The 25527-nt window shown below is 39.0% G+C and overlaps 1 protein-coding gene and 2 long non-coding RNA genes across 3 annotated transcripts in view; 2 read left to right on the plus strand and 1 right to left on the minus strand.

Moving 5' to 3' along the window:
- Nucleotides 1-1070: 1070 nt before the first annotated feature.
- On the minus strand, nucleotides 1071-22423 carry LOC110973215 (platelet glycoprotein 4-like). The gene is made up of 13 exons (XM_022223866.2): nucleotides 22289-22423; nucleotides 18348-18505; nucleotides 15154-15298; nucleotides 13188-13283; nucleotides 11970-12068; nucleotides 10954-11095; nucleotides 10464-10533; nucleotides 10133-10311; nucleotides 9892-10010; nucleotides 9414-9487; nucleotides 8748-8799; nucleotides 4568-4741; nucleotides 1071-3897 (listed from the first exon to the last, which is right to left on the minus strand). The coding sequence occupies exons 1-13, from the start codon at nucleotides 22412-22414 to the stop codon at nucleotides 3736-3738; spliced, it is 1596 nt and encodes a 531-aa protein (XP_022079558.1). The 5' UTR covers nucleotides 22415-22423; the 3' UTR covers nucleotides 1071-3735.
- Nucleotides 5701-25527, plus strand: part of LOC110973217 (uncharacterized) — an 87129-nt gene continuing 67302 nt past the window's right edge. The window contains exon 1 of the long non-coding RNA XR_002597442.2: nucleotides 5701-6392. This is a non-coding gene — a long non-coding RNA (uncharacterized LOC110973217). The remainder of the gene's footprint in view (nucleotides 6393-25527) is intronic.
- On the plus strand, nucleotides 22407-25236 carry LOC147799924 (uncharacterized). Its single transcript, XR_015428322.1, has 2 exons — nucleotides 22407-22545; nucleotides 22650-25236. It is a non-coding gene; the product is annotated as an uncharacterized LOC147799924 (long non-coding RNA).

The raw sequence follows: 25527 nt of genomic DNA on the forward strand, positions 1-25527 counted from the left end.
CTTTGTAAATAGTGTAACAGTAGTTTTGGAGAATGAATTTGTAATTTTTGTTTACTCCACAAAACGTGTGTTCGAGCAGTTTGAAAACTTAGAATTTGTCCACATTTTTTGCCAAGTTTTTATGAAGTCTCTGCTCCGGGGCAGAGACCATTTTTTATTTCCGCTGACGTTGTGTATAGTTAAAGAAACTCGGCATCGTAAAACAGTTGTAACTTATTGACTTGCTGCCCATTGAATGAATTCTGTGCTTGATCACCTATTCTTTGTCGGTTAATGGGTTTCTTCAAGACGCAACCCCCCAATAATTGACATCTGAGTGTTCCCCCGTTTGATATCCTCTTGTGGTTTCTGACCTAATGGGTTGGGTTTGGTGATTGGAAAGCTGTTGTTGAAGAGGAATTCACTGACGTTCCAGTGCATATTACCAAAGGCCCTCTTGAATGGTAGATAAGTATCGTGATAGGGCGTGTTGCTCTTCGCCATTAGCGGGGTCACTCTAATGACCAGTGATGGCGTTACCATGGTAACCCCTGGAGTTTGCCCTGGGATCGAATAACTCTTCAAATCCAGTCCCTGGATTGGCATAATTTTATTGGATTCACATCGGTACGGCCTAATCACTACGCCCTGCTGTTCCGATTGTTGAAACTGGATAGAATATGCATCGGTAACGACGCAGTAAAGAATTTTAAGGGATCAGGATGCTTCCTCATAAATGGAACTTCTAAGGGGTTGCCATTTTCAATTGAAATGTTGAATAACTCTGTTTTCACAGTTGGGATCCTCATATAAATTAGATTTTCTTTAGTATGGAAAACATCCTAATGTAAATATACATCATGTCAAAGTTTACAAATAAATTTTCTTTCTCGTTACATGTTGACAAAATTGTCTGACGACGTGTTAAAAAGGTTACCTTTTTGAACGGGTTGATTTATATTATAATTATTGGAATCCTTGATTTGCTGTTCAAGTCAACCGAGGGCGCTATTAAATTTGACAGTGAACAAGAGAAAAGTTCGTTTACTACGTGAATCTTTTGAAAATAAATGAAGATGGAGAAACGTCAATATCATTTCAAGTACTGTAAAAGGTTTTTAATACTTATCAACATGTACACCAGAAACACGCATGATAAAATTGTCAGTTGCATGAATAAGGCATTTAACTGTTGTTTGCATCAACGGATTAGCTCATTTTTCTCTTGTAAATAACAATTCACCACGACAAACTGACAGTTTACAGACATTTACAAAGTCTGGGCTGCCCATTTTACCCGACCAAGCTGCCGCCCTTGATATCATTTTTACATGGCTACCATTTAGAACGTTGGCTTTTGTGGATGCGCCCACACAAGATAATCATATAAGCCATATTTACATGTCACAAGAGTTGTAATTTGAACATTACACACGTAGTCGTTGTTTGAAACTTTAATGCTGCAAACATACATGTAGATGAAATATTTGTGCAAATATGCCATGTCCTCTATTCGCTTTAGACCATGCAGTATATATGTGTATTATGAAATTAAATTCGTAATATATTTGGTCATAATCATAGTAGTCGTATTAAAACATACTGGAGAAGTACAAATGTGTATAAACTGTTAACTGGCAACCTAAGAAAACCTACAGCGATTCTATCAAAAAGGGCTTGTCCATCCTCTCCCAAAATGGTTTGATCTCTTGAGGAGCAACGTATGAAATAAGTCAGAATGTTGAAATCTGGATTGAAGTCAGAAAATTTCCTGGAATTGGATTCGTAAAATGAACTCATCGGAATCTTTTTTGCTGTATTCTTCAAATTTACAAAGGCTCCCATCGCGTTGAGTTGCGCAATGCTTTGCACACGTTACCACTAACAAAGGTATTAGAGTATGCGAACATCCGCATACGTGGTAACTATTGAACGTGTACGATTATTCTGTAAACCTACCCACCGCATTCTTTTGCTGGAAAAATGTAATGTATGCATTGTTTTCAAATCACTGTGAAAAATTCGAGCCTTTGTGACCATCCCAGACACGACAATCCCAGTTCAACCCAACCCACCACACAAGTTTTCTTTAATACTGATGGAAATTCAATTGGAACCTGAGAATATTCTCAGATTATGTTTACAAAGACAAGAAATCTCACTGAGTGCAAGAAATTAAACACTTTATAAGTTTCTTATCTGTGATTTCGTCAAAATTCTAAAAAAGTCAATACTAACGCCTGTGCATTCAAGGTTTTATATTCCGTAGTCATTCTATGGAGCACCTGAAAAGATGCTTGACATTTTTCTCTCTAAGTGGAACTACTGAGCCTGAAAGTTGACCCCCGATGGCGCGCTTCCGGAACCCTTGAATAGGAAAAATAACGTTCAAAGATTTTAGAATTTGTAATATCTTTTCGTTTAGTTACTTCTTAATAAATCCAACTCGAAAAAGGGGCTTTGGAAAATATTTGATGGTATATCAATTTATAGAAACTGAAAAATCACCTGACCTAAAATATCTTGCCAAAAAATGACCCATCACTTCCGAAAATCTAAAATACATGAACAGTGCAATGAGGCAGTCTCGTTCGCAGATGAACATTTAACGGTTTGGAATTTTATGGTTGTCCGTCAGTAAAAGCCGAAATAAAAACAGATCAAAATATTTTACACAGTGCTATAATTTATAAATAATAAACTTAAAGCAACTAATTCAATTACGAAAGATTCTAATCTTTTATCTAACCTTTGCTTACAACAACTGCGTGATGCCAACTCAGCGGAATCTGGAACCCATCGACCGCAAGTAGGTAAATCTTTGCAACGTTGTACAATCTCGTTTTCACGTGAGCACGGGCAGTGAAAACAAACGTGCATGGAGACCTAGGTACGATATCGCTGGAAGTGAAAGGTCGTTAAGAAAATTCGCTTTTTACCTATCTCCATGTGACTTTTCCTATTATTACTTCAGGAAGACAAAAGTAAAATTCCAATATGAGTGTTTCATGGGTTGGTTTCCATTAGGAGTTATTCTTCCAAATATTATCGAACGTGATAGGACGGCCCAACGTAAAATCCCCACAGGAAGACCGCGCGAGGGTTCCGGAAGCGTGACCTTTTACTTTCAGGCTCTAATACAAAAGACAGTAGTTACGCAGAGAATTAAGGCACTGATTTTACAATGTTCAACTCGCTAATTACCATATGCGTTTCCCAAGGTGCAATAACAGGGAGCATGTTTTCTGTACTTTGGTGACACGAGTCATAAGCAGGTGTCATTCAATTTACATATGTCGTAACACGTGCACCAATACTTAATGTCTCTAAACACTAGAATATGTACAATGAAACTTCAGGAATGACCACAGCTAAACGTATGCTGAAAAGAGTAAACCGCTCGTGAAATTTGTTTGTTTTTTATTTATGTGTTTCTCTGTTCATAGACAATCTTACAGGTTGGACGGTTCAGAGCACTGGTTACGTATAAGTTTCAATCAAATAAAACTAGCCGTTAAATAAAACTAAGCTAGGAACAAGGCGAACAACTTAGATTTCTCGAGTGACTTCTTTCACCGCGTGTTGAATGGATCTAAATCGCCTTGTATAAAGCCTGCATTCAGACAGAATAAATGTGTACTCATGGACTCATGAGAGACGCTCGGCTTTTTATTAAGTCGACTCGTTATATTCAGCCTCCTTTGGCACTGTCAAAAATCATAGAAGAATAGCTGAGCCAATTATTGGTAAAGGGACCTAATGATTCTCGTCTGATTTCGCCGTGGCATTGTCTCCTGATGTTGACGGTCCCTCTGATTCCCGCCTAATTAACTCTTGGTAGGTGTGGTCGTATGTTGTGTTAATTACCCCGTTGTCTGTCTTCGGTTCCTCTTGCACGGTAATGACATCCCTGTCAGTCTGCAATGACGGAACGATTGCTGTGTAAGGCCGTGTCCGAGTCTACGGCAGTAGCCGCAGCCGTTAGTGTAGATTTGTGTGTAAATGTCAAGCCGCAGCCAAATGATTCGGAAGTGGCCGCTTATGTGTGTTTTGAAGAGGGCGCTGCAGTGCAGCATTTTTAGTCTGGTTCGTAGATCTAGCGAATCACACGAATCACTTAGGTCGGGTACCAGTAGGTAGTACATGTATTCTAAGCCCAATTCACAATCCAACGAAAAGAATTTCTTTTTTGCCAAATTTGTCAAAATTTTCTCGATTCATTATAGGGTGCGTTCGATTAGCTTACACGTTTAAGTCAAACTTACAAGAGAGCGTTTGCGTTCGTTTAGCCATCACGTTATCTTTGTGCCTGCCGTGGTGTCAGCCACCACTACCCCAGCTGGCGAGTGGGTTTGTGGAGGCTGCTCGAGTGTAATGACGTCACGGATGGACTGTTCGTGCATGGACATGATGCAAGTGGCGGAGACTTTACATTTTCCCAGAATGCCTTGGCAAATACTCTGCTGCGTTCGATTAGCCTCATTTCGATGTTTCCCTTGCGTGTAACACTGGTGTATTCAGGGAAGCTGACCGAACACACCCATAGTAAAAATGCGTCTGTGGAAAAGCGCGTTATGGTTATACTTACAAGCTTCCTTCGTTTTTTCACCCGGCTGCACCTCACCATAAAAATGATCACTGCTCCTACAAACATGCCTGCGCCAACCGAAAAAACCGCTGCCTTGACACAGTCCGCTATAAGCAGAAGATTTTGAACATCCGACTTGAAGAAATCTGCGGTAGCCTCATCTAAAGCTGAACTCTAAGGGGAAAACACCAAAAATCAGAATTCAAATCAAATAATTTTCCGTGTTACAGCCTCGTACCTCTTTTTATTCTCTTGAAAAAAATACGCAACTTTGCTTTGTAGTTTGAAAGGTTCTTTTCAATTTAAGGAAAAAACCATGTATGAGACATTTTAATAGTTTTGTCCCACTTTATGTGTGGAGTAAGTATGCAGTTTACCAGTGCTGTATGTAGGCCTATGCATGTACATGTATCCGCATGCTTCCAGTTATTACTTCCAGACCTTGAAAAACCTTTTAAGTAGTCTTACTGCACCACGGGATTGGATGACAAACAAGCGACGTATTTATGCGCAAACCTTCGGTGGAAGTGAGCCAGTAGGAAACTAATCATTACAGTTTCTATCTTAGCCTACTAAAATTTTTTAATCGAAGTCTTTTCGCATATTGTTGCCATAGGGTAATTTTGAATAACGTGATCGGAAAAAAGGTAAAGCTTATCATCAAAGGAAGTCTTAGGAACTCTTTTTATGAATACCAGTTTTGTCCTGGATTGTGGCAATGAATGTCAATATTTGCCATTCAGAATCAGGATTTTGAAGATCATCCTACTTTGATCAGTAACATTTATTTGTTCAGCCTGATGGTGACTAGTAGGCCTATCTTTTAAAAAAAGTACATTGTATTTGCTGGCAATTTCTGTCCTCATTTGTAGCTTTAAAGTTGTTTTTAATTCAAATGTCTTATAGACTATGCATCTATTTGTGAGTTGACATGACACAAAGGTATTTGTTTTCCACACAAAGGAATTCTGAGCAAGAAACATTAATATTTGACGGATTCCCATAGGCTTATGCAAGACATCGATGCTTTGGCACCCAATCCCATGCCGTTTTGGATGCCCAAAATGCTTTTATTCAAAAGCCCCCAAAAGAAGAAAAATTTGTTCAAGTGCGCACTCCAATTTCACGATGTTTCATGCATAATGAACCAACTCATAATGTCGCCTCTGGCTTGTCAAAAACTTGGAGATCGGCCAGAATACCACTATTCCACTTTCCAAACACGCGCTAAAATGACGTCATTTCAATAGGCACCATGTCGCCAATCACTTCTTTTGTATTACACACAATACGAAATATGCAGACAGATGGCTCCTAGCGCCATGTTCAAAAACGCTGTCATTGCTCGTCTTGGCTGAACGGTGTTCAAGAAGTACATGTACTACCTAGTGAAGTATTTACGGAGCATTTTATAACCAACTGGCCTCAAAAACTTTATTAGCCTCCACAGTGTAGTAACTGATTCAGCATGGAAGCTGAAAAGAAATCCAGACAACCCTTACAGGTAGAAGGTCGTGAGGAAAATGCCAACAAAGTTGAACAAGCAAAACGTACGCACAGTATGCAGGTATGGTGAGTTTCAAGGATTGGTAACTTAGTAGTAGCAGCTGGCTTTTATCTCAACTAAATGAAGGCGAAACTATGGATAGATACAGACGTGGCAATTTGTACTGGTCAGCATGTGGATGCCTACAGAAATTCGCTTGGGCTTCAAACACGATCATGCAAATGGAAATTTGGATTGGATAGAACGGAAGTGCGTTTCAGCAACTGCCAATGATGGCTCCTCTAGCAGACAAGGTGTACTAGTACTACGGTGTTCATGGTGAGTACATTTTTCTATGAAATCTGGGAATCTTTCGTAGTTACGACTGTAGATAGGTTTTGCGCATTCTTGGCTCGTTTATTGGTGTATGAGTCGGTAACTGATTGGAAATTCAAACCATATCATAATAGAAGAGATATTGGGCCACTTTAGCAGGAATTTTAATTTTTAACTGGTGACTTTGCTCGATCTCCCATCCATTTGAAAACAATAATGCATAGACACCGCACACTACAAGTATCCCCAGGGCTGTGATTAAAAATGAGAAGGGGGGAGGCAGCGATTGAAGTTTCCTATACCACCACGCGCCCCAGAACCCGTGCAAAGATTTTAGGTTGTTGGGGGCCTTTTCATATACATCATGTAAGTTCACCCCTCCACTTCGTTTGTGCGCATGAGCTAAAATTGTGCAAAGTCGTGGTCACTCTCTGTTGCTTAATGAAATACGACACCAGCTGGTAAATGACAAAATCCATCTTCGGAGATTTTCCGCATTGTGTAAAAGTTTGCTGAATTTATACCAGAGAAATATAACCAGGCCTCAGATTTCATTTTGTGATGTGTTTCATATTCGTCATAACTGACATTTCGGAGAAAATGGGGTGAAAGATGTCCGCGTAAAGTTTCATTTCCGAACGTTTAATTAAAAGGGTAGGCCTATTTTAAAATTGAGATTTTGAATTGTTCTCCAATTTTTCCACACATGCTGCGTGTCTTGGTAACTAAAAGAGTGTTCGAAAAGGGTTACCTTGTTATTTTTAAGCTATTGCAAATTGTCCTTGTTCGTTTGATCATTTTTCAATTTTGGCTCTCTGTCGATTGATGATATGGTTGGCCATGATTACGTATGCAACTTCTTTGAACATGTGCAGTACATATTCATGTACATGTACTCCATCAGTGCAACACTCGCATACATGCACTACTACGGATAAATCATTCTTGTGCAAAATATTCAATTCGCAATAATTTGAAAATACTACCGATGTTTTTATCACATTTTAATACACAGAATAAACTGGAGAAATGGTTTTAAAATGGGAATGATCGTGGACGTATTTTCTTTCGAATCTGGTTTTATTTAGGTTGTATTTATTAAAAAAAATAATTTAAAAAATGTAGGTTTTTCAGAATTTGTTTCAAAGTATGTGCAACTGGGTTTATACGCTGGTCTAAAGTTGCCTAATCAAGTTTTAATTATCAGGTTATCTTCCTGAACTTTCTTTGTATTTTGTTAAAATAAATTACGGTCTCCATCCGCGGACAGAAGGCTGTCGGAACGGTGTCCGATGTCTTCTGCCTCCAATACGTGGCAAAGTTATCGACTGCGCATGCGCGAACTCTCAAGTAAAGGGTGCACAAGGGCATGGTAGTGAACACACTGACTTGACAGGTACATATTTTGATCCATTCCGAATTCTGTTGCCGCATTTAATTGCTGTAAAGCTTCAATTAACTAACCCTGCAGTTTGTCCATAAATTATGGGGACAAGGCAGGCTGAAAACACGCACGTATATGGAGAGACACCTTATTTTTGAGGTTTGTAGTAGGGCCTACATGCATTTATTGATTTCCTTATGAAAACTGACCGTAAGTACTGTACGCTCAGTGACGGTGTGACAATTCCGAAAGGACGTCGTTGCTAGTTAACAAAACGCCCTCTCTCGTGCGTTGTGTTCACTGTCCTCCACGATCGTCTGGCAGAAGCCGTAATGATGTATTTTGTAAAGTAGAAGGGAGTCTTTATTTATAGCAAAACATAAAATATTGTCAAAATGTTTATATTTGGTTTCATTGTGGTGTCATTTGCATTCATCTCTCCTGAGCTGGCTGCCTGTTTATCAACTTCTGGGGTCAGGTGTCGTACTTTTGAAAAGCTAGAAGGGACTATATTTCCAATTCTCCAGTCAAATTTGCATTTCTCGTTTCTTTTAATTCAGAAAAGAGGTGCCCTTGTTTGTTTAAGCATTGGACTTTCTTCATCTTGCAGCTTGTAGCCTTTAATGGAAAGTTATCACAAGAGTCAGGCGAGCTTACAGATAATCTTTGCCTGTTACCCTCTCTACGAGTACTCTATCTGATTGAGGTGAATGCAAACATAGAGGCTGAATGACAGACTTACGGAAAACAAACTACAGTTATCATGTACTTTAATTGCCAAGCGACGGAACCCTGTGGAGGCATAAATGCAAGCATCTATTCAAAGGGATGGATGCTGATGTAGTGAGTGATTAGTTTTGAACGGCTCTGTCAGTCACCCGTAACAACAAAACTCACATAAATTTCAATAGCAGATAACGTCTGTAAAAAAGAGAAAAACAATTTTAACATATCGGATTAGACGCAGTGCTTACCTCGTTCAGCCAGAAGTAAGGAAAATACACGGAATGGACATTTCTTGCCTCTCTGTAGAATAAAATATATCGCGTAAAATGTTCATTGTGCATTTCACGTATCAGTAGTTTCGAGTGGTACGTCACCCGTCAGTTTCGATTGCATTTCTCCCGGTTTTGAATCGTGGGCACGCTCCAGGTCAGGAAATGATAGTATAAAAAAGTTTTGACCTCTTATAATCTTTCATAAAATGCCACTTTTCCTATGAATACTTTTAAAATGGTCCAAAGGAAGTACACCGGTCTCCTTCGTTAACATAATGCTGATTACATGTACATTCCAGTCTGTGTTGGCGATGCGACAATTCTTGCATCCCTGACTGTAGCATGACTGATGCAAATCAGCATCGCTCCTGTAAATTGTATTTGAAGCCGGAGTACAATTAATCCTCTTTCCCCGGGCAATTTCCAAAACCTTGTCGTAAACTGAGGTTTGTTAGCCTAAAGGAGAGTTTTCAGAACATTAAAGTCTTAGGCATTTAAACCGGACGCCCGAAGCTCTACCGGTTTATCCATGGCAGTTAAAAAAATGCAAAATTCAGAAAAGAAAACTTACGTTTTGAATCTGTTTGAGCTTACCCTGCAGAGTTAATTTAAAAAAAGTCGAAGTTTATTTTAAAAACTAACCTGATTTGGCGCAGCGGATTGACTCGGATATTGATTTGTAAACGGTTAGAAACTTGCATTGCAACACCAGTGAGCTTGAGAGAAATGTAAAAAAAAAATAAGTCAAACAAAATAATACTTCAAACATACAGAAGAAAGAACCTTCCGATTAAAAAAAATTATATTGTATTGTAATGCCGATTTGATAATTCGTGTAATACCCAGACAACCTAATTACATTCTGGAAAGAATTGCACAGACGCATTCGTTTACACTTATTTTTACACGTACAGGTAGAGAAGCATTTTGTGCTCTTTACTTCGCGTATGTTTTTCAAAGATTAAGTTTCCCACTAGTAGCTGCTGCTTAGTGCTCACTTTGATCAGTTATAGTCTTTACTGACACAGAAAATGTCATACATCGAATCTAAACATGCTTGTGACAGGTCCAGGGGTGTATGAGACGGATTTCATTTGTTGTGTGCCATTTTTAAGCCTACCGTTTCGATGTCGAAGTCCACCATGTGTTGCTGTTGTATTGGATTCATTCCTATTACGCTGTCTAATAGATTGCTGCTTCCGTACAGGAAATGTGGAGAGGAATAGAATATAGGTGCAGCTGTAGGGAGGAGGAACAGTCAAATTTGGTGTTACCAGGGAAACGGGAAGCATAAAATGTCCGTCTTCATGAAATACATGAAACCTTTGTACGGCTTTAGTAGATGACTGAATTCGACTCACTTTTACACTCCGTTGCGTTAAGCAGTCCGTTTGGAGTGCACCCGCTCTCGTCAGGTGTGCAAAAACCTATGTTGTCTGGATATTCCTCCGCGCTTGCGTACTGGAATGCCGGGGCAGAATACTTTGCTGTTGGTATGCCTCGCAGTTCATTGGGGCCCATATACTCTATGACACCAGACCTTTATTTTGCAGAATGGTCAAGTATGGGAACATGTGGTAAATTGTCTTGTGTTTGTCTTATATCTGAATATTTTTGTCGCTAAATGTGTTGCATAACACGACGTACAGTTTACAGTTGTAATTGAGTAGATAACATTAACCAGATATTCACCTGCATATGTCTGGCACATAGACGTATAATGCATCAGTTGTGTCAAGGTATGGACGAAAGGCTTGTCCGTCTATAAAAGTGTAACATCAGAGTTGAGTGTTAAATGACAAATTAATATTAACGATATCTATTGCCAGAGTGAAATGATTTTCATAAGAATAAGAATTATTCCTCCCAAAATTCACAGATTTTTAGTTCAGTTGAACCAATACAGTTTCGAAGTATCAATTCATTTTGCTGGGCTTAAAATAGCCAACGGATCTCAGCTAGATTATGCCCAAATAATTGAATTCAAATCGTAAATGTAGAAAAATGGAAAGCGGGGGAAGTGGTGGAGTAATCGAGGAAAAGGTTGCCTGGTGGTGTTTTAAGTAAATACCAATCCCGCTTGTACATGTATTCTGATTTCCATAGTAAATGAAGATATATGAGCACTTTTGATTCCATTATAGGTGTTCCGGTTCCCTGTCGAGTTTCCGTAATTAATCACCAGTTCCGTTGAGCATGTTGGCATATTCGTTGCTCCAGTATTCAAGCGACGTTAGGTTCTTCCAAGTCTTGATCTGGTTGACCAAGGAGAGGTCCGTTTGTCCTGTGTATACAACCCATTCCTCCTGGACTGTGTCGTTTGACTGCGTGACAGAAACAGGGTATAAAGTTTAACTCTCCTCAATCCTCGAAATCCTCTGGGCGGTTTCGTAAGGTTGAGAAAGAATGGCAAAAAAGTGTGGCTGATTGCGAAGGATGTATTGGGTCAAGGTTGTAGGTTAGACCTTGTGCTGTTTATGCTGAGCCATGCATTAATTCGTGCCCACATTGTAGGTGAAGTCCTCCAGGATACCATTCACACTGCCTCAACACAATGACAGGAATTGCTGGAGGATTTTGAAGGATTGAGGAGGGTGCCTGACAGAAAAGCCTAGGGGGTTAAGCTTAATTTATGAATTTTAGTTTTGAACTCTTACACTAGATATGACTCAGCACCTTTACAGGGTGACCTCCTCCCAGGCCCCCAAAAAGCAAGCCAAAAGCAACATTTATTGTTTCCCACAATAATTGTCAGAAATTGTTCTTTTGGTATCAAAATAAAGCTGAAGATGTTGTTTTTCCAAACTGAAGACTTATTTAGATCGAATGAGTTGCGGAGATGTATTCAATTACGTAACCACTCATATTTTGTTCTGTCCAGCATCAAATTTGAAGGAAGTCTTTAAGTGTTGAAAAGATAACACCCTAAGCTTCAATTTGATACCAAAGTTTGGGAAAAAACAAATGTTAGATTTGAGTTACGTTGTGTGTTTTACGGGGGGGGGGCTAACTCTGTATTGAGAATTGTAGTGTGTGCAGAGGGCATTCCAAGGAAAGTCGCGAGCGTGGCACTGTTTCTTGGATTCTAATGGTTGGCAGGATATTTTTAAGTAAATAATGAATATTTACCAGTGCAATGGCTGGAATATTTTCATGAAGTGACAGAATGAATGTTCTTTTCTATGAAACTATACTCACCCCATAGAATATCCCGTATTTTTCCGGTAATTCAATCGGTAACAAACCGCTCAGAAACTTGAAATACGGTTGCTCGAAACCAAACAAAAATCCCTTTACCTAATTAGATAGAACAGAAACGAAGTTAACCCTTTCTTTAAGTCAACACAGCCAAACAGTATTTTATTTGCCGTGAACTTGTCTGTCCCTCCCTCATGTTGTATGGCAAACTGTCGCGTAAAAAATGAAGCCGCTCAACAAGGTGTTTGTCAGTCTGATGTCTTCATGCCGCTTTGTTTTTGATGACTAGATTATTCAGGGTTACCCATAATTGCCCGAACAGTGTGCCTTGTCTGTTCGTTGGCCACAAAGACATTCATTACCGATATCTAATTGAATACCATACTCTATCCGGTTTGTAAGTGTGACGTCACTTCACTTTAAACCACGCCTCCTGCACATGCACTGCACATAGAATTAAATACATTGATCGCCGTGTAACCATGGAACCGGAAGTTAATGCGCAACATCAGTCCAGTGGGAGCCTGCAAATCGTGGCGCGTCCGCCTTTGTAACGAAGTCACTTACGAACCAGATATAGGTATAACAGCAGCCTTGGTGATGCTACTGCGTATGATTATGGTGTTTAAAAATAACCACCTGCAATTATTTTTAAATACTTTAATCATGCATTCAGACCAAGAGATTATTACCAATTTGTTGTCATTTAATTGGTAACGAGTTATATATGACAATAGCCCACTGTAAGTTGTTGCGTGCTCTAATCTGACATCACCCGCTAAGAAGCTTGCAGTTGGCGCTCAAATTCATGGGCAACGTTACTCAAACTACAAATTTTTCATACTTCCGGAGAAATGTTTTTCAGAAGTGGGTATGTAAAACAAAACGATTGAATAAACTAAAGCGGGTACTTATCCACTCACGGGTAAAATATCGCACTGCAAAACTGTAATGGAGTGTTAAATTAGTATTCATTCAACGCCATCGTAATCCATACAGCACAAGATCGACACAGAAGGTGTTAAATTGATACCAACGTTATCCATGCCGTGCAACACTTTACTTGTGCCGCCAAATCGGATACCATGTTCCTAAGATGCAACTAACATTCCTTGGACCGGTGTCTTGGCAACCCTTGTTCTTATTCCTCTATGGACAGTTCAACACTAAACTTCAGATCTCACGACAGTCTACTGTCTTGTGACTTTTTGTACTTACCGACACGTCAATTATGAAATCTGCCTGGGATCCTCCGTGAATCAGTTTGTGCAAATATTTGCCCATGTCATCGTATGTCATCAAATGGCCAAATGTCTGGAGAGATAAATGCACTAGTCACCTTTGATGAAAACAAAATTGTTATGCTAAAAGGCTTGACACGCCGCTTGGGCCGATTTCGATCGCTTTGATTTAAATCACCGATTTAAATCAATGACGTCAAAATTTGCAATGTTTTAAATAGAGCCTAAAATGTGCTTTTTTCCCAGTAGTACATTTTCTCATAAGTAAACATGCACTTCAAGTGATTTAAAAATTTAAAAAATCAATGATGTCAAAATTTGCAATGTTTTAATTAGAGCCTAAAATGTGCTTTTTTTCCCGGTAGTACATTTTTCCTCATAAGTAAGCATGTACTGGCAACCTGCACAGTTTATTAACGACGGATTGAGTCTAGGTTTAATATGCACTCTCCGTGCAGAGAGTACATATATAGGAAATGAGAACTGCGAAACAGTGATATCTCCTTGGAGACTGGCTAGCAGTTTAAAGAAGCATGTCGTTGGTCGTGATCCTAGCAGTTTTTCCTTAGCCAGTACAAATTGTTCTGATAAGATTACGTCGAAAAAAGCAGAAACCAAAACAGCAGTCGTGTTTAATATATTTTGTAAAAAAGACTTGCAACCAGCGGCACAAGATATGACAAAAAGAAAACAATATAATTGACAGGTGAAGATGACACTGCAGTAATAACGTTACCAGTCGGGGCGTAGAACTGCTTGAATGGTTAAAAAGTAATGCACGTGCATGGTCACAAGCAATCTTTTCCTTCAACATATGACATTTACTGATAAGATTTTTGGAAGAATATTTCTACATGATGGGTATCGGACAAGGATAATTTATTGCATTTAAGCGACTTTGCTTTTATGGGTAGAATATTGGACGCCGCCCTTTTGTAAAGAGCTAAGTTTTGACAGGATGAAAAACTGTACTATAGCTTTTTACTTGCTGTCATGATTGTGACTGATCACGCAACTGTAGGATAATGAATTAATGCGCTTGACCTATTTTTGCCGCACACAGTGAAATGCGTTAATCTAATTTGTGTCAGGTATCTTAAAGACGCAGAAATCCGCATCCCTTTTTTTACACCATCAGGTGGCTTGGTCAGCCTTCACAGTGTGGCCACTTGCCCCGCTCAGTGACGTGTTCTCTTCGTACGAGCATCGCTCATCAATGAGCTTGAAGTAGGGCCTACCCTTGCTGCTTCACTATTATTTAGCTGATTTGTGGAACTTCATGCATTTTTTCCCACCGAATGAATTCATTTTTGTTTCATGTTGTGTTTCAATTAGAATTTGATTTCCATAGGAGATTATTCTGCCCTTGTTTTTGTTTCCCTTTCACCGTGCAGGATGTCCCAAATGTTAGCCGCAGTCATTTCAGATCATATCCAGTTCAGTCTGACACCTCATGTTTATCATACTTTAAGCCGTTTCATTTCCGCCGATCCTCCAGCGGCTCCGATCATGTCCGTCTCGTCGGTCATTCCTAACAAATAATACTTGGCAATACGGCAACGATTGCGGCCTATGTAATCCATCAAATTCTGAGCTTTATATGCTTTGCCAAACAAGGCAGCACCGGAGATGAGTGGTGCCCTTTTGCCGGTGTTAGATGAAACTGAGCAACCAGAAGCACGTGCATCACAGGGACCGTAACACGACCTATGCCCTTTAAGACCTGTGTCTTGTGATGGAAATGATTGTCGAACAGAATGGATGACGAAAAGTAAACAGATGTGTCACAGCGGATAGACTTTAAGTTGAACATTTTTAACGTAATTCAAAAGTATATGGATTGAAAACTTCTCTAATAGCTTTATCACTTATAAAAGTATAGTGTTTTGAGGATCGAGAACAAACAGAAACGTAACATATTTGATAAAAGAATGACAACTCACGATGGTCAAAAGATCCACAGTGGAAAACGTGTCATTGTCCCATCCCACTGACTGCTCTCGATCAAAAATGTAGGCCTTGTAAACATAAAACCTCACAGTTCCATCTTCGTCATTGAAGGAGATGTTAGTTTTCCTTCTGATCTCCCTGAGAAAAACCAAGATAAGTCATCACAGAAAATATAGGCTTTCCCGGCCGAATTCGTCTCCTTCAGAGTCAAATTCTTTATTGTTCATTCGTATTCCAACCATTTTCCCCCAGATGGTTGCTCCCATATTTCCTTTGCATATTACGACAGAGCCTTCAAATTCGTTTACAGTTGTCGAATAGTGTACCGTAACAAATACAATTTATAACTAATTTCATTCAATTGAACAGTGCATAACCGTCATTCGATTTCGCACTGGGTGACTGGAACGAAAAATTCCTCCCGATTTTTAATTTTGTTTTCGTCTATGGGCAATCATGTTCGCATTTTGAGCCTTCAAATTGAAAAAAAAAACTTCAAGATAAGAGGAATATAGGGCAAGTTAAGATGCGTGTAGAACAGAAAGGGAGATTACAAATAGAAAACACGATAGCAGTGGTGACTTGAGTGTATGTATATATATATTTTTTAACTGAAAATACACATCAAGAATACAGTACATTAATTTTGCTCTCTGGCTAATACTGATTGCCTATTTAATCAAAATGTAGAAATTTAACTCTCTCTTAACCTTCATCACGGATGCTGAAAGAAAAATCCTTTAGATGCACTTTTTACTGATTTGTAATTTATTTATATTATACACAATAAACACGCTCTTTCTCCGTAAATATGCATGTATACTAAGATTTTGGATTCTCTGAAACAATGGCTTAGTTTCTTTCTTTGTTACATTGTTAAAGTAGTTTTTTGTTTTCATGATTCATTCTATTTTTCACATCATTTGTACATTGGTGTGATAATTTTACTTCGCTGTTGTTCATTCTTTACACAACAATTCAACCAGAATCAAAATGCGAATTAGCAAATTAGCAAATAGACATTGATCAATCGTTATTTTTATAGAGATCTCTAACTGTGAACCAACGGTTCCTTTCATGAAATATTTTGCATAAATTAGTCATGAAGAAAAAAGGATTCAACGTTTAATGAATAACATTGCACGAATCTCACAAATGCTTGCCGATTCACGAAATTGAACGCCACAACACATAACCGCAGGAGTGTCCGCTCAAATTTGAATGCTTTTGAGGTTTTTCCAACTTGAATGCTGACCCTTCACATTTTGAATAACGAGATTGTGCAACCGCCTGCTCTTAGAATGAAATTGATTCATCAGTTTTGCTCTTTGAATGGTGATCAAGATCGCCAATCTATTTTGTGTTAATTTGAATGTAACTGTCGCTAATTCGTGAGCGAAGATGATTAATTGGCCGGGAAAACCTATAACATATTTAAACACAGTAGGATATTGATTTAGATGTATTATTTATAGCCCGTTTGCCTATGTTAGTGATTTACTTTACATTGAATATCGTGCACTTCAACCCTAAAATATAGCTACCGTAGGTATTTACAAGCAGGACACTCGCTTTTCTGTTTACTACCTGACTCGAGCTTGTTCAGATAAATTTAATATTGTGACAAAGTCCACTTTGAGTTATCAAATACACAACTCATATAATCATGTTCACTGGACAAGGCATGTAATACAATATTGGGCATAGACCTTGGTCTGAAATACACACTATAAACTTTTTCCACTTAAAAATAACGCACAGTATTATCGAATCATAGGCATGTATTGCAGGAATATCTGGTAGAAGACATCTTTAATTAGTAACTGTGTGACGGTATAGCCTATAAATTAGGAAGCAAAGGTAATTAATGCATTTCGGTGTTTAGGCATATGCTTTGTAGCTCGTTGTGGTCGTTTAACTGTCAAAATTGACAATGGACATGTGCTTTGTAGCTCGTTGTGGTCGTTTAACTGTCAAAAATTGACAATGGACATGAGTAAAACAATCGTATTGTGTTGAGAATGGGAAGATTCAGGACTAGATTTTAATAGCTGAATAGTTCGATAGCTGGATCGCCTAAGATGAGAGAGTGATGAGTGAAATTGAACGAATGCATGTGGTCTGTATACCCAAACTACCGGTGAGATCAAAGAGATTAGTTTCTTGCAGTGGATTTTTAACAAAGTGTCACCCACCTTGAAGGCACCCGGTGGTCTCACCACTCAGTGTGTTACCGGTGTGCTCCAAGTTGCAAATAACCATTCCCGCAAGAAGGCTTTTTTAATAATTTTTAAAACAACATATTAATAGAAACTGAAAAAAATGCCTGACTTGGAAGAAATATCTTGCTGGATATTGACCTCCTTACTTCCGAAAATCCATAATACATGATGACCAGTACAAGTCGGTGTTATTGCACATGCAAAGTTATATTCAAAATTATTTTCTGATATATCTGTAAGTATAAACTTGCACAGAAAGAGGGCAAACTAAGCTTAGCATGTTACAGTTTTCAACAAAATGAACTTAAAGAAATAATTGCCTTTTAATTACGAAAGATTCTGAAGTCCAAAGCTGACAAGAACTACATCAGGCCAGCCAAACTGTATCTAGAACCCATCTACTGAATCTTCCCAGCGTTCCCATTCATTCTTGTTCTCCTGTAAGTATGAAATACAAATCTGCTGCAAACTGCTTGCTGGCTACAGTGAACTGCAAAGGGTTCCGGGGACTCGCCGTATGACCTCTTACTTTCAGGCTCCATTGTGAAAGTGGAATTTTTGTACTTATATGCGCCTTTGACCAGAAGTGCCTTTTGTGACAAATGAAAAATAGCGCCCTCTACAATTTATTGATGAAAGGATTTCCCGAGAATGGAAAATCTATTAAACAGGTTGAGCTGAATTTCCATTGAATGTTTCCTTCAAGAAGCGAGATTTTAAACATCTCTCTCTTTGACAGAGCTAGGCATAACACTGCTTCTCTTGAATCAAATCAGTTTTCTTAAGATTGATTCCGTTTGTACCTGATTATCATACGTGACCACGTCGTCTTATCGATATCAGTTGAAGGACGATGAAATCAAATACAGTATTTACTCATGGAAAACGTGCACTGAGTAATTCAGAACGATGTCCTGCTTGTGGTAGTTTAGGACACCCCGTGTGAGATCTTCATCGCCACATACCTGTAAGTATAAGGGCCAACTTCTTCAAAGGCAGGCTTACTTCCGTTCAAAAATTCTTCTCTGTTAGTGAGATTCCAGACGTAGTATTGCATGTAGACCGGAGTTGGCGCCTCCACCCAGGTTTCAAACGATGTCGACCCTTCTACCAAAGTCGTGTCCTATAAAGGAATAACATTGGCTACTGATGCAGTCATCGTCCATACTGAAAATTCAAAGGATTGTTCTGCGACGTTCCCTGCCTTTACTTTCCTTTTATAGTTGCAATTCCATTGCAGTTCTGAAAAAAAATAATTTGGGATACATTTTTCTGCAGCGTGATTTTTGACGACTGTTACCTCACACAATGCTTGAATATAATGTTGTAGGTTTTGTTTTTTCAATAATCCTCCACTCAGCGAAGACCACCTTCAGGTGTCGGCCTTGCAGTCACGAATGTGATCGAAACCCGACAAAAACTGAGTGAAATAAATCCTTTTTTACGCATCAGCAAAGTTAAAAGACAATTAAAATAAATACTCTCAATGATGGACATTGTTATTTCTCACACAATTCGTTTCCTCAGAAAATCTTTGTTGGCATTGCGAGTGAAAGAATTGAGATGTTTCAGCAGGGCCCGTCTTCGAAAATTTGCCATTATTTATTTCGCTAGGACAGTGGGTTCAATGCGATTAAAGTTTACTCAGATTCAACCTCCTTCCCCCGTTTTGCGTATCCCACAGCACGCACGCCAGCCAGGTTAGGGTGGTGCCCCTTGGAAGTTAATCGAACACACTGACTGTGTGACTGAGCGCGAAACAAAATGCATGGTAGTGATACTGAGAAAATGTCCACGGAGGAGGTGTTTCGGCCCAGCTGCCTTGGGGCCTTTTGTGATATCTTGTGATTAAGGACATCGATCCTCCCCGACTTGAGCAGAAAATGAAACAGCATTTTCGTTATATGCTTGAATTTGTACCCACATTGAGACTGTGCGCCTGACAGTATCGATAGTACTCAATGGATAGTGAACGTAAACTGTGTAAATAGCAACATCGTACCACTGCAGATAACTTCATGTAATCAGTATAGTTTGCGTAAAACTTACAGTAGGTCGAGGGTCACCAAGATATGATTATATAGATACAAAATGCAATGACTTGTGAGTAAAAGTTCATTCACACAACACAACGCAACGCAACGCAACACAACATGCCAATTCACGTCTATCCTACTATGAAATAATGCCGGACAGTATAAACGTCGAAATGTAACAGCCGAAATGTTCGAAAATAACTGAAGAACCGTCAATTTTGCAGTTTTAGAATCCATTTGCATTTTTTACACTTTTTACTCAACTATATTTGTGCAATTAATGTATTCTATATTATAATGGAACTATGTTTGATGAGTAACCAGTCAGTTGTGCATCTCTGTAATGAAAAAGATGCATTCTCACCAATAAGAGATATTTTGAGAATTCTTTATTTTAAAAAGGGGGTTAAGACAGGTTATTTTTCATTGATCTGGTGAAGCACTATTGTAGATTTGGAAATCTTTAAAAAATCATTCTGATCATTATTGTTATATCTCTATTTATCACATTCACTGACAATTTCATTGGGTCATTTATTTGTTCTAAACTTTGAACTTCTTTGTGGCATATGTCTCAGAGAGGAAAACATCCTAATATAAGATTCTTTTCTAAATGCACAATACGTTAATGTGCATATTAAAATAATGGCACAAAACCAGTTGTCACAGTCATATCGTTAAATTTCTCACCTTTTGTTAAAAGTAAAGAAAAACACTGAGTATGTGCTCGTGCTGTGGAGTAATCCAACTCGCCAAAATGATTCCCGCCTGGGCTTGAATGTTATACATCCTTCTCGGTTTAAATCATTCGATAGCAACTGAACCATTCGTTGGATGCATCGTACAAACCCTTATGCCTCTCTTGAAAAATACATGCCCCTGTCCAAAGTCCTCGGCTTTTAGCATTTTCCAAAGTATTTGCACCCTGAAGGAGTTTCCACTCTGCTTAACATAAAATAACTTGTTGCCATGGCTTTCCTGTTGATTATTCATCTTATTTATTTTTGTGTGGAGAGCTATATAAAAGGTCGTGCCTTCGAAATGAGAATCGACTTTGAAATGTTGGTAAAACGGGGATTCTTTTGAAGAATTTGAAGATCTATAAAATTACGGGTGTACAGGCGAGTAGGCTTTAATACCTGGACTCACGGATCATATTCAGCATAAACATTTATTCAGTGTTTTATGTGCTAAAAGTGAAACTGACCTTTCTTTTTTATGATAAACTTTTCAAAAGCATTTTTTAAACTATTTTTCTGTACTCAATTTGAAAAACCCAGAGCTATGTTTGGAGGCGTAAAAACAAGTGGGGAAAATTCCTTCAACTGTTCAACCTCAGTTCCAGCCCTTGGAAATTTTTGGAGGCTCTTGGTCGTCATTAGACACCTTGCGGTGAAACAGTTCTTAATAGGTTGGTTTGTTTCAGCCTTTAAAGAGACATTTAAAAGAAGCTATCTCGAGGCATTGGGTGAGAGTTTTGACACTCAGTTGTATAGGGGTAGGCACCCAGGCAGCGGACCGATGTTGGCCCAAGGCTCGGTATCAGAGGTTGGACAAACGTTAGCTACAGACTTATACATGTAACTGCTTTATTTCTGTGTGCGTCGCAGAGTTGGTCAGCCTGGACGTCAGTTTTTTTTGTCGAAATGTGACGTTGGTTTGAAGTCCACCTTTGAACGTTGAACCGAATATGGTCAATATCTGACGTTAATCAACGGTCCACGTTTTGACGTCGGGTGGACGTCCGTATGTAATCTCTGTGTGACTTTAATTTGCATGTCAATACGAATGTGGCGTTTGCACATTTCCCGAGTGATTTTGCCCTTTTTCATTAGTTTCGCAGGCATTCGATTTTTTTTTTACAGATGTTTCGCTTTGTAAATGTAGTTTTGCATATAAACGCCATTCATTGCCGGAAAAAATAATATTGTCGTGTGAATGAATTTTTTTGTTTTTGTCTACCCTCGATGATTACTTTAGGAAGGCTATTGAACAGAAACAGCTCCGTTTTTGAATTATCAAAGTGTGATTCTGAAAAATAGAACAGGGTGTAAAGATGTAGTCTCTGGTTACATGAGCAAGTTGACAAAAGTTCGATTTGTTAACAAATAAATGGAAATCCCGACCCTAGGGGAGGCTTCCAGAAGTAATAGGTACCGGTAGGTTATATTTTAGTCCATAGGACGTCATTTCAACGTCGGCTGGACGCGAAAAAAGAAAATAAGAAAAGGCCGAATAAACGTCGACTGAAAGTATAATAATCAAGAAACAGCATCGCCTCAATGTCAATTGACGTTTTCGTGGCATTTTAACGTCAATTTAACGTCTTCTCAACCTGTGAGTTATACGTTATCCTGACGTCGGCCCCGGGTGCAAACATGCCGCCAGAAAGACGTCAGATATGGACGTTTTTTTCAACATTAACCTGGTCACCGCCTGAAGTTATGACGACGTCATTACAACATCGGTCTGCTGTTGGGGCACTCACTGCATAAGCCTGCATAAGCATCACCTAGCCAACCTTGATGTACTTTTAAAGTATTTATAGATCTGGGTAAACGGAATAATGTTATGAAACTAGTAATACGAATCAGATTAAAAAAATACTAAAAACCGTAAGTGCTAGTCGACCGTAACCGGGCTAACTTTAGTAATCCTTAGTATTTACAGATCAGTATTTAGTAAACAGATTAAAATCGCACTTGTAGAATTTCAGTCATAGGAACAATCGATTACCCACGGTGATCATTTATTATTGTTTGGAAAAGAGCAATCCACGAAAACGACATATTTAGAAACAATGACTATTACACATTAACGAGTCTTTAGTAAAGAGATAGGCCTAATCGTGTCGAAATGATAAGCCTTACCTTTTCAACTGTAGTGTCGATAAAATTATTAATGACTACGACCAGTACCCCACCGAGTATAATCAGAACTGCTCCCAGCACGCTGAACACATAAGCCCAGTTTTTTGAACAGCAACAATTTCTCATCGTGTGACTGTTGGACCTATACTGTTCAAAGATTGAAGAACGCGGCTCTTAAAAGCAGCAGGCCGTATACGGCGTGGATCCCCAACGTTAAGTACGTCCGTCCATCCTACAGACAACTGAAACAACAACAGGTAGGTTCTTCTGGTGGGTGACTTCAATGTCACGCTGGTCGATTCAGACCTTCCAACAAAATGACCGAATTGATCTTGGCGTCCAAATTCACCTTTTAACGCAGGGCACCTGCAGTTCGAATCGATGTTTCGTTTCCAGTCTCAGCCACGCTCTTCCAACCGAGAGGACTACCATACTCTTACTTCTCTTACTGAAACTGAGCGTGCACTGAAAAGTCGTTGCCTAGATCCGGGGCCTTTTACAGTCGGCACGGCCACCAGCCAGGAGTGAAACACCTCCCAACGACGGCCTCGTAGGATTTAATTTTCCGGATGATCCAACTCATCTGTTTCCACATCCAGGAACTGTTGGTATAAACATAGACGTAGGGAGTTTAGTTGTTCAAAGGCAGTTTCAAAGTCCTACCGATTAAAATCCTTTTTGTTTCTGCCAAGCCAAACACAGAGGGCTGAACCGTAATTTTCTCGCTGCCTTTTCTTTTTTTTTTCAAAATTCAAGTAGGGCCTATGCAAATCTAAACTAAATAGAATTAAAACTAAATAAGACCTCGGAGATAGCAAGATAAAAAGAGTTACTGATTAACCACAGGCTCGAACCGGGACGTGATCGCAATATCAGTGTTCACCCAGCTGACATTCCAGGTGTTTCTGATGGGGCATTTTCTTCCCATTTATTTCACATTTTCAATTTTAAGCCTTTGTAAAAATGGGGCTGGGCAGGCAGTGCAGAAATATTTGAAAGGGAAAATTGGCAAAAACGAATCGACAGTTTAAAAATACCAGTTTGCTTTCCTTCCCTGTTTCATAGTTCATGCATGTATTTCATTTCCGGATATTTTGTACTTGAGGACTCTTGCGTGTGTGTCGTTTAATCTCAGCTCCTCTGGCCCAATCACTGCTTCGTCAACTTAATTTTTACTCTAGAAAACGCCTGGTGAATGATTTGTTTTGAGATTTGAAAGTGGAATATGAAAAAGAAATGAAGTGTTGAATTTAAAACCTTATCATGGGGAGGAACACACGGGCGAGGGAACATGCATGAAAAAAAAAGTTTCCTTCTGCTATAGCACGTGCATATGTGTCCTGTCGCTTTCGAGCAGTCGATGTCCGTGAACAAGTTTTCCGTGTCAATCCGCAAGGATAATGAATTGGTACTTTATAATCTGTTACCACGGTCTTGTTTAAACTGGATTAGCGTGTAGTTTTACTATGTTTGCTTCATGATTTATGTCGGTTCAATGTTTTGTTGGTTTATTAGCAGTATCGGTAGTGAAGAAGTTTTGATAACAAGTGCTCCCAGGAAGGATGAAAAAGCAGTACCAGGACAGCGCATAGAAGCGTTGGGTTTAAATTTCTTGCGTTAATAAATTTTGTTTTAATATGAATTACGACAAAAAGACACTTATGCTCTGGCACTTATTTCTTGATTTCATCAATCAATTTATTTAATGTTACATTTTGTATCAGGGGTTCTGTTCTGAAAGTTTGCGTATCAAAGAAAACTACCGAAACAAAATTGACACGATCCCCTTGATAACTGTCAAACAGTAATTGAAAACAGCGTTTCTTTCCAGTCGGGTCTTTGTCTAATTATGCCCATACTGGCTATGTGTAATGTTTGTTCAGGATCGTAATTCGCATTGTGGCCTATAAAACTATATCAACGCCCCGCACAAATCGATCACTCTTTCTATTGATCAGTATTTAACATTTTTGGCAATTGCCGCCTTGGTCCAGATTTATAAACATATTTTTACTCTTGGCACAAATCCAAGAAATGAAGCATTTAGATTCATGTGAATTGGAGATTCTTCGTAGTAAAACCAGGTTAGACGATTGGCTGCATTCGTAAATAAATTTCCATAAATTTCTACTGATTTTGTCTTGGATTGTATGCAGATGCACCCTGAATATCGCTGCCATATTCCCAGTAGTATATCCTCGTTATAATAAATGTATAGTTTTGCTGCTTCACTCTTCAAATTAGTCCCTTGAAAAGTCAATTTTGGCAACTTCGTGGCCGTGCCAAAACTTCTGAGTTGAAAGTTAATTTTAACTTCTGCTGCACTGTGATTAACCCTCTGACTGTTATGTTTATCACTATAACGGGTGCGCGTGAACTCCAGTTGACATCCTTAATGAGATGCGGTATGATTGAAAAGTGCCCTTTGGATGGGTGGCAGGGCAGGAAAACTTTTGTGGCACTCGATGATGAGCGAGATGAGCCTTCTCGCTGTTGAAAAAAACACCTCTCCTCATGCTGTGCGTGCGTAATCTTCATAATGATGTGTATTGAAAGAACCGTTTAATTTAATGGTCACAAACTTCATAAAATGGCGTCATTCACGTGACACTGTTGTTGGTGAAGACAGTATATGGGGCAAAGTACTTGAGTTAAAAACAAATACTGATCATCTCTAATCCACGTGCGTATGGAATGTGAAACTACGCTCTGTGTTGCGGTTTAGACAGCTGCACCCACATTAGACAAAGTGCGCCATCTTTTGGCCAAAAAAGTTTAGACAACGTGACTATGAGAACTGAATCAGTGCAAAGTCAAGCACACACTTTTTTTACAAGCCCAAGGTTCTCTCATTTACAGTTTTGTACAATTCCTCAAATCTTGGTATTCATAAAAAACTGACCTCGTTGTGTTGTTTCAGAGTTTGATTAAAAAGGAATCACATTGTACACCAGACCTACGCTTTGAAGTTACTACCTGTTCTCTGTGAAATTACCCAACATAACATTTTGTGCACAATCACAGGAAAAATAGAGCCTAAGTGTAAAGTCAAGTCAGTTAGCTTCGACAGTAAAATAATCCACAAGTAGGACACCGTGGAAGAAACTAAGCACAGCAAATTTCTAGGAAAGTCACCAAGGCGACTTCCAAATACAGAAAAGAACCATTCACCTGATGCTAAGGGTTAACTCCATATTACACCACTGGCCTGGATTCGCCACGAAGGCTAAGCGTTGTCA

This window comes from Acanthaster planci, linkage group LG02 (genome assembly GCF_054643075.1).
Source record: "Acanthaster planci isolate LZ-2023a linkage group LG02, COTS_SCS, whole genome shotgun sequence".
Taxonomy (NCBI): Eukaryota; Metazoa; Echinodermata; class Asteroidea; order Valvatida; family Acanthasteridae; genus Acanthaster; species Acanthaster planci.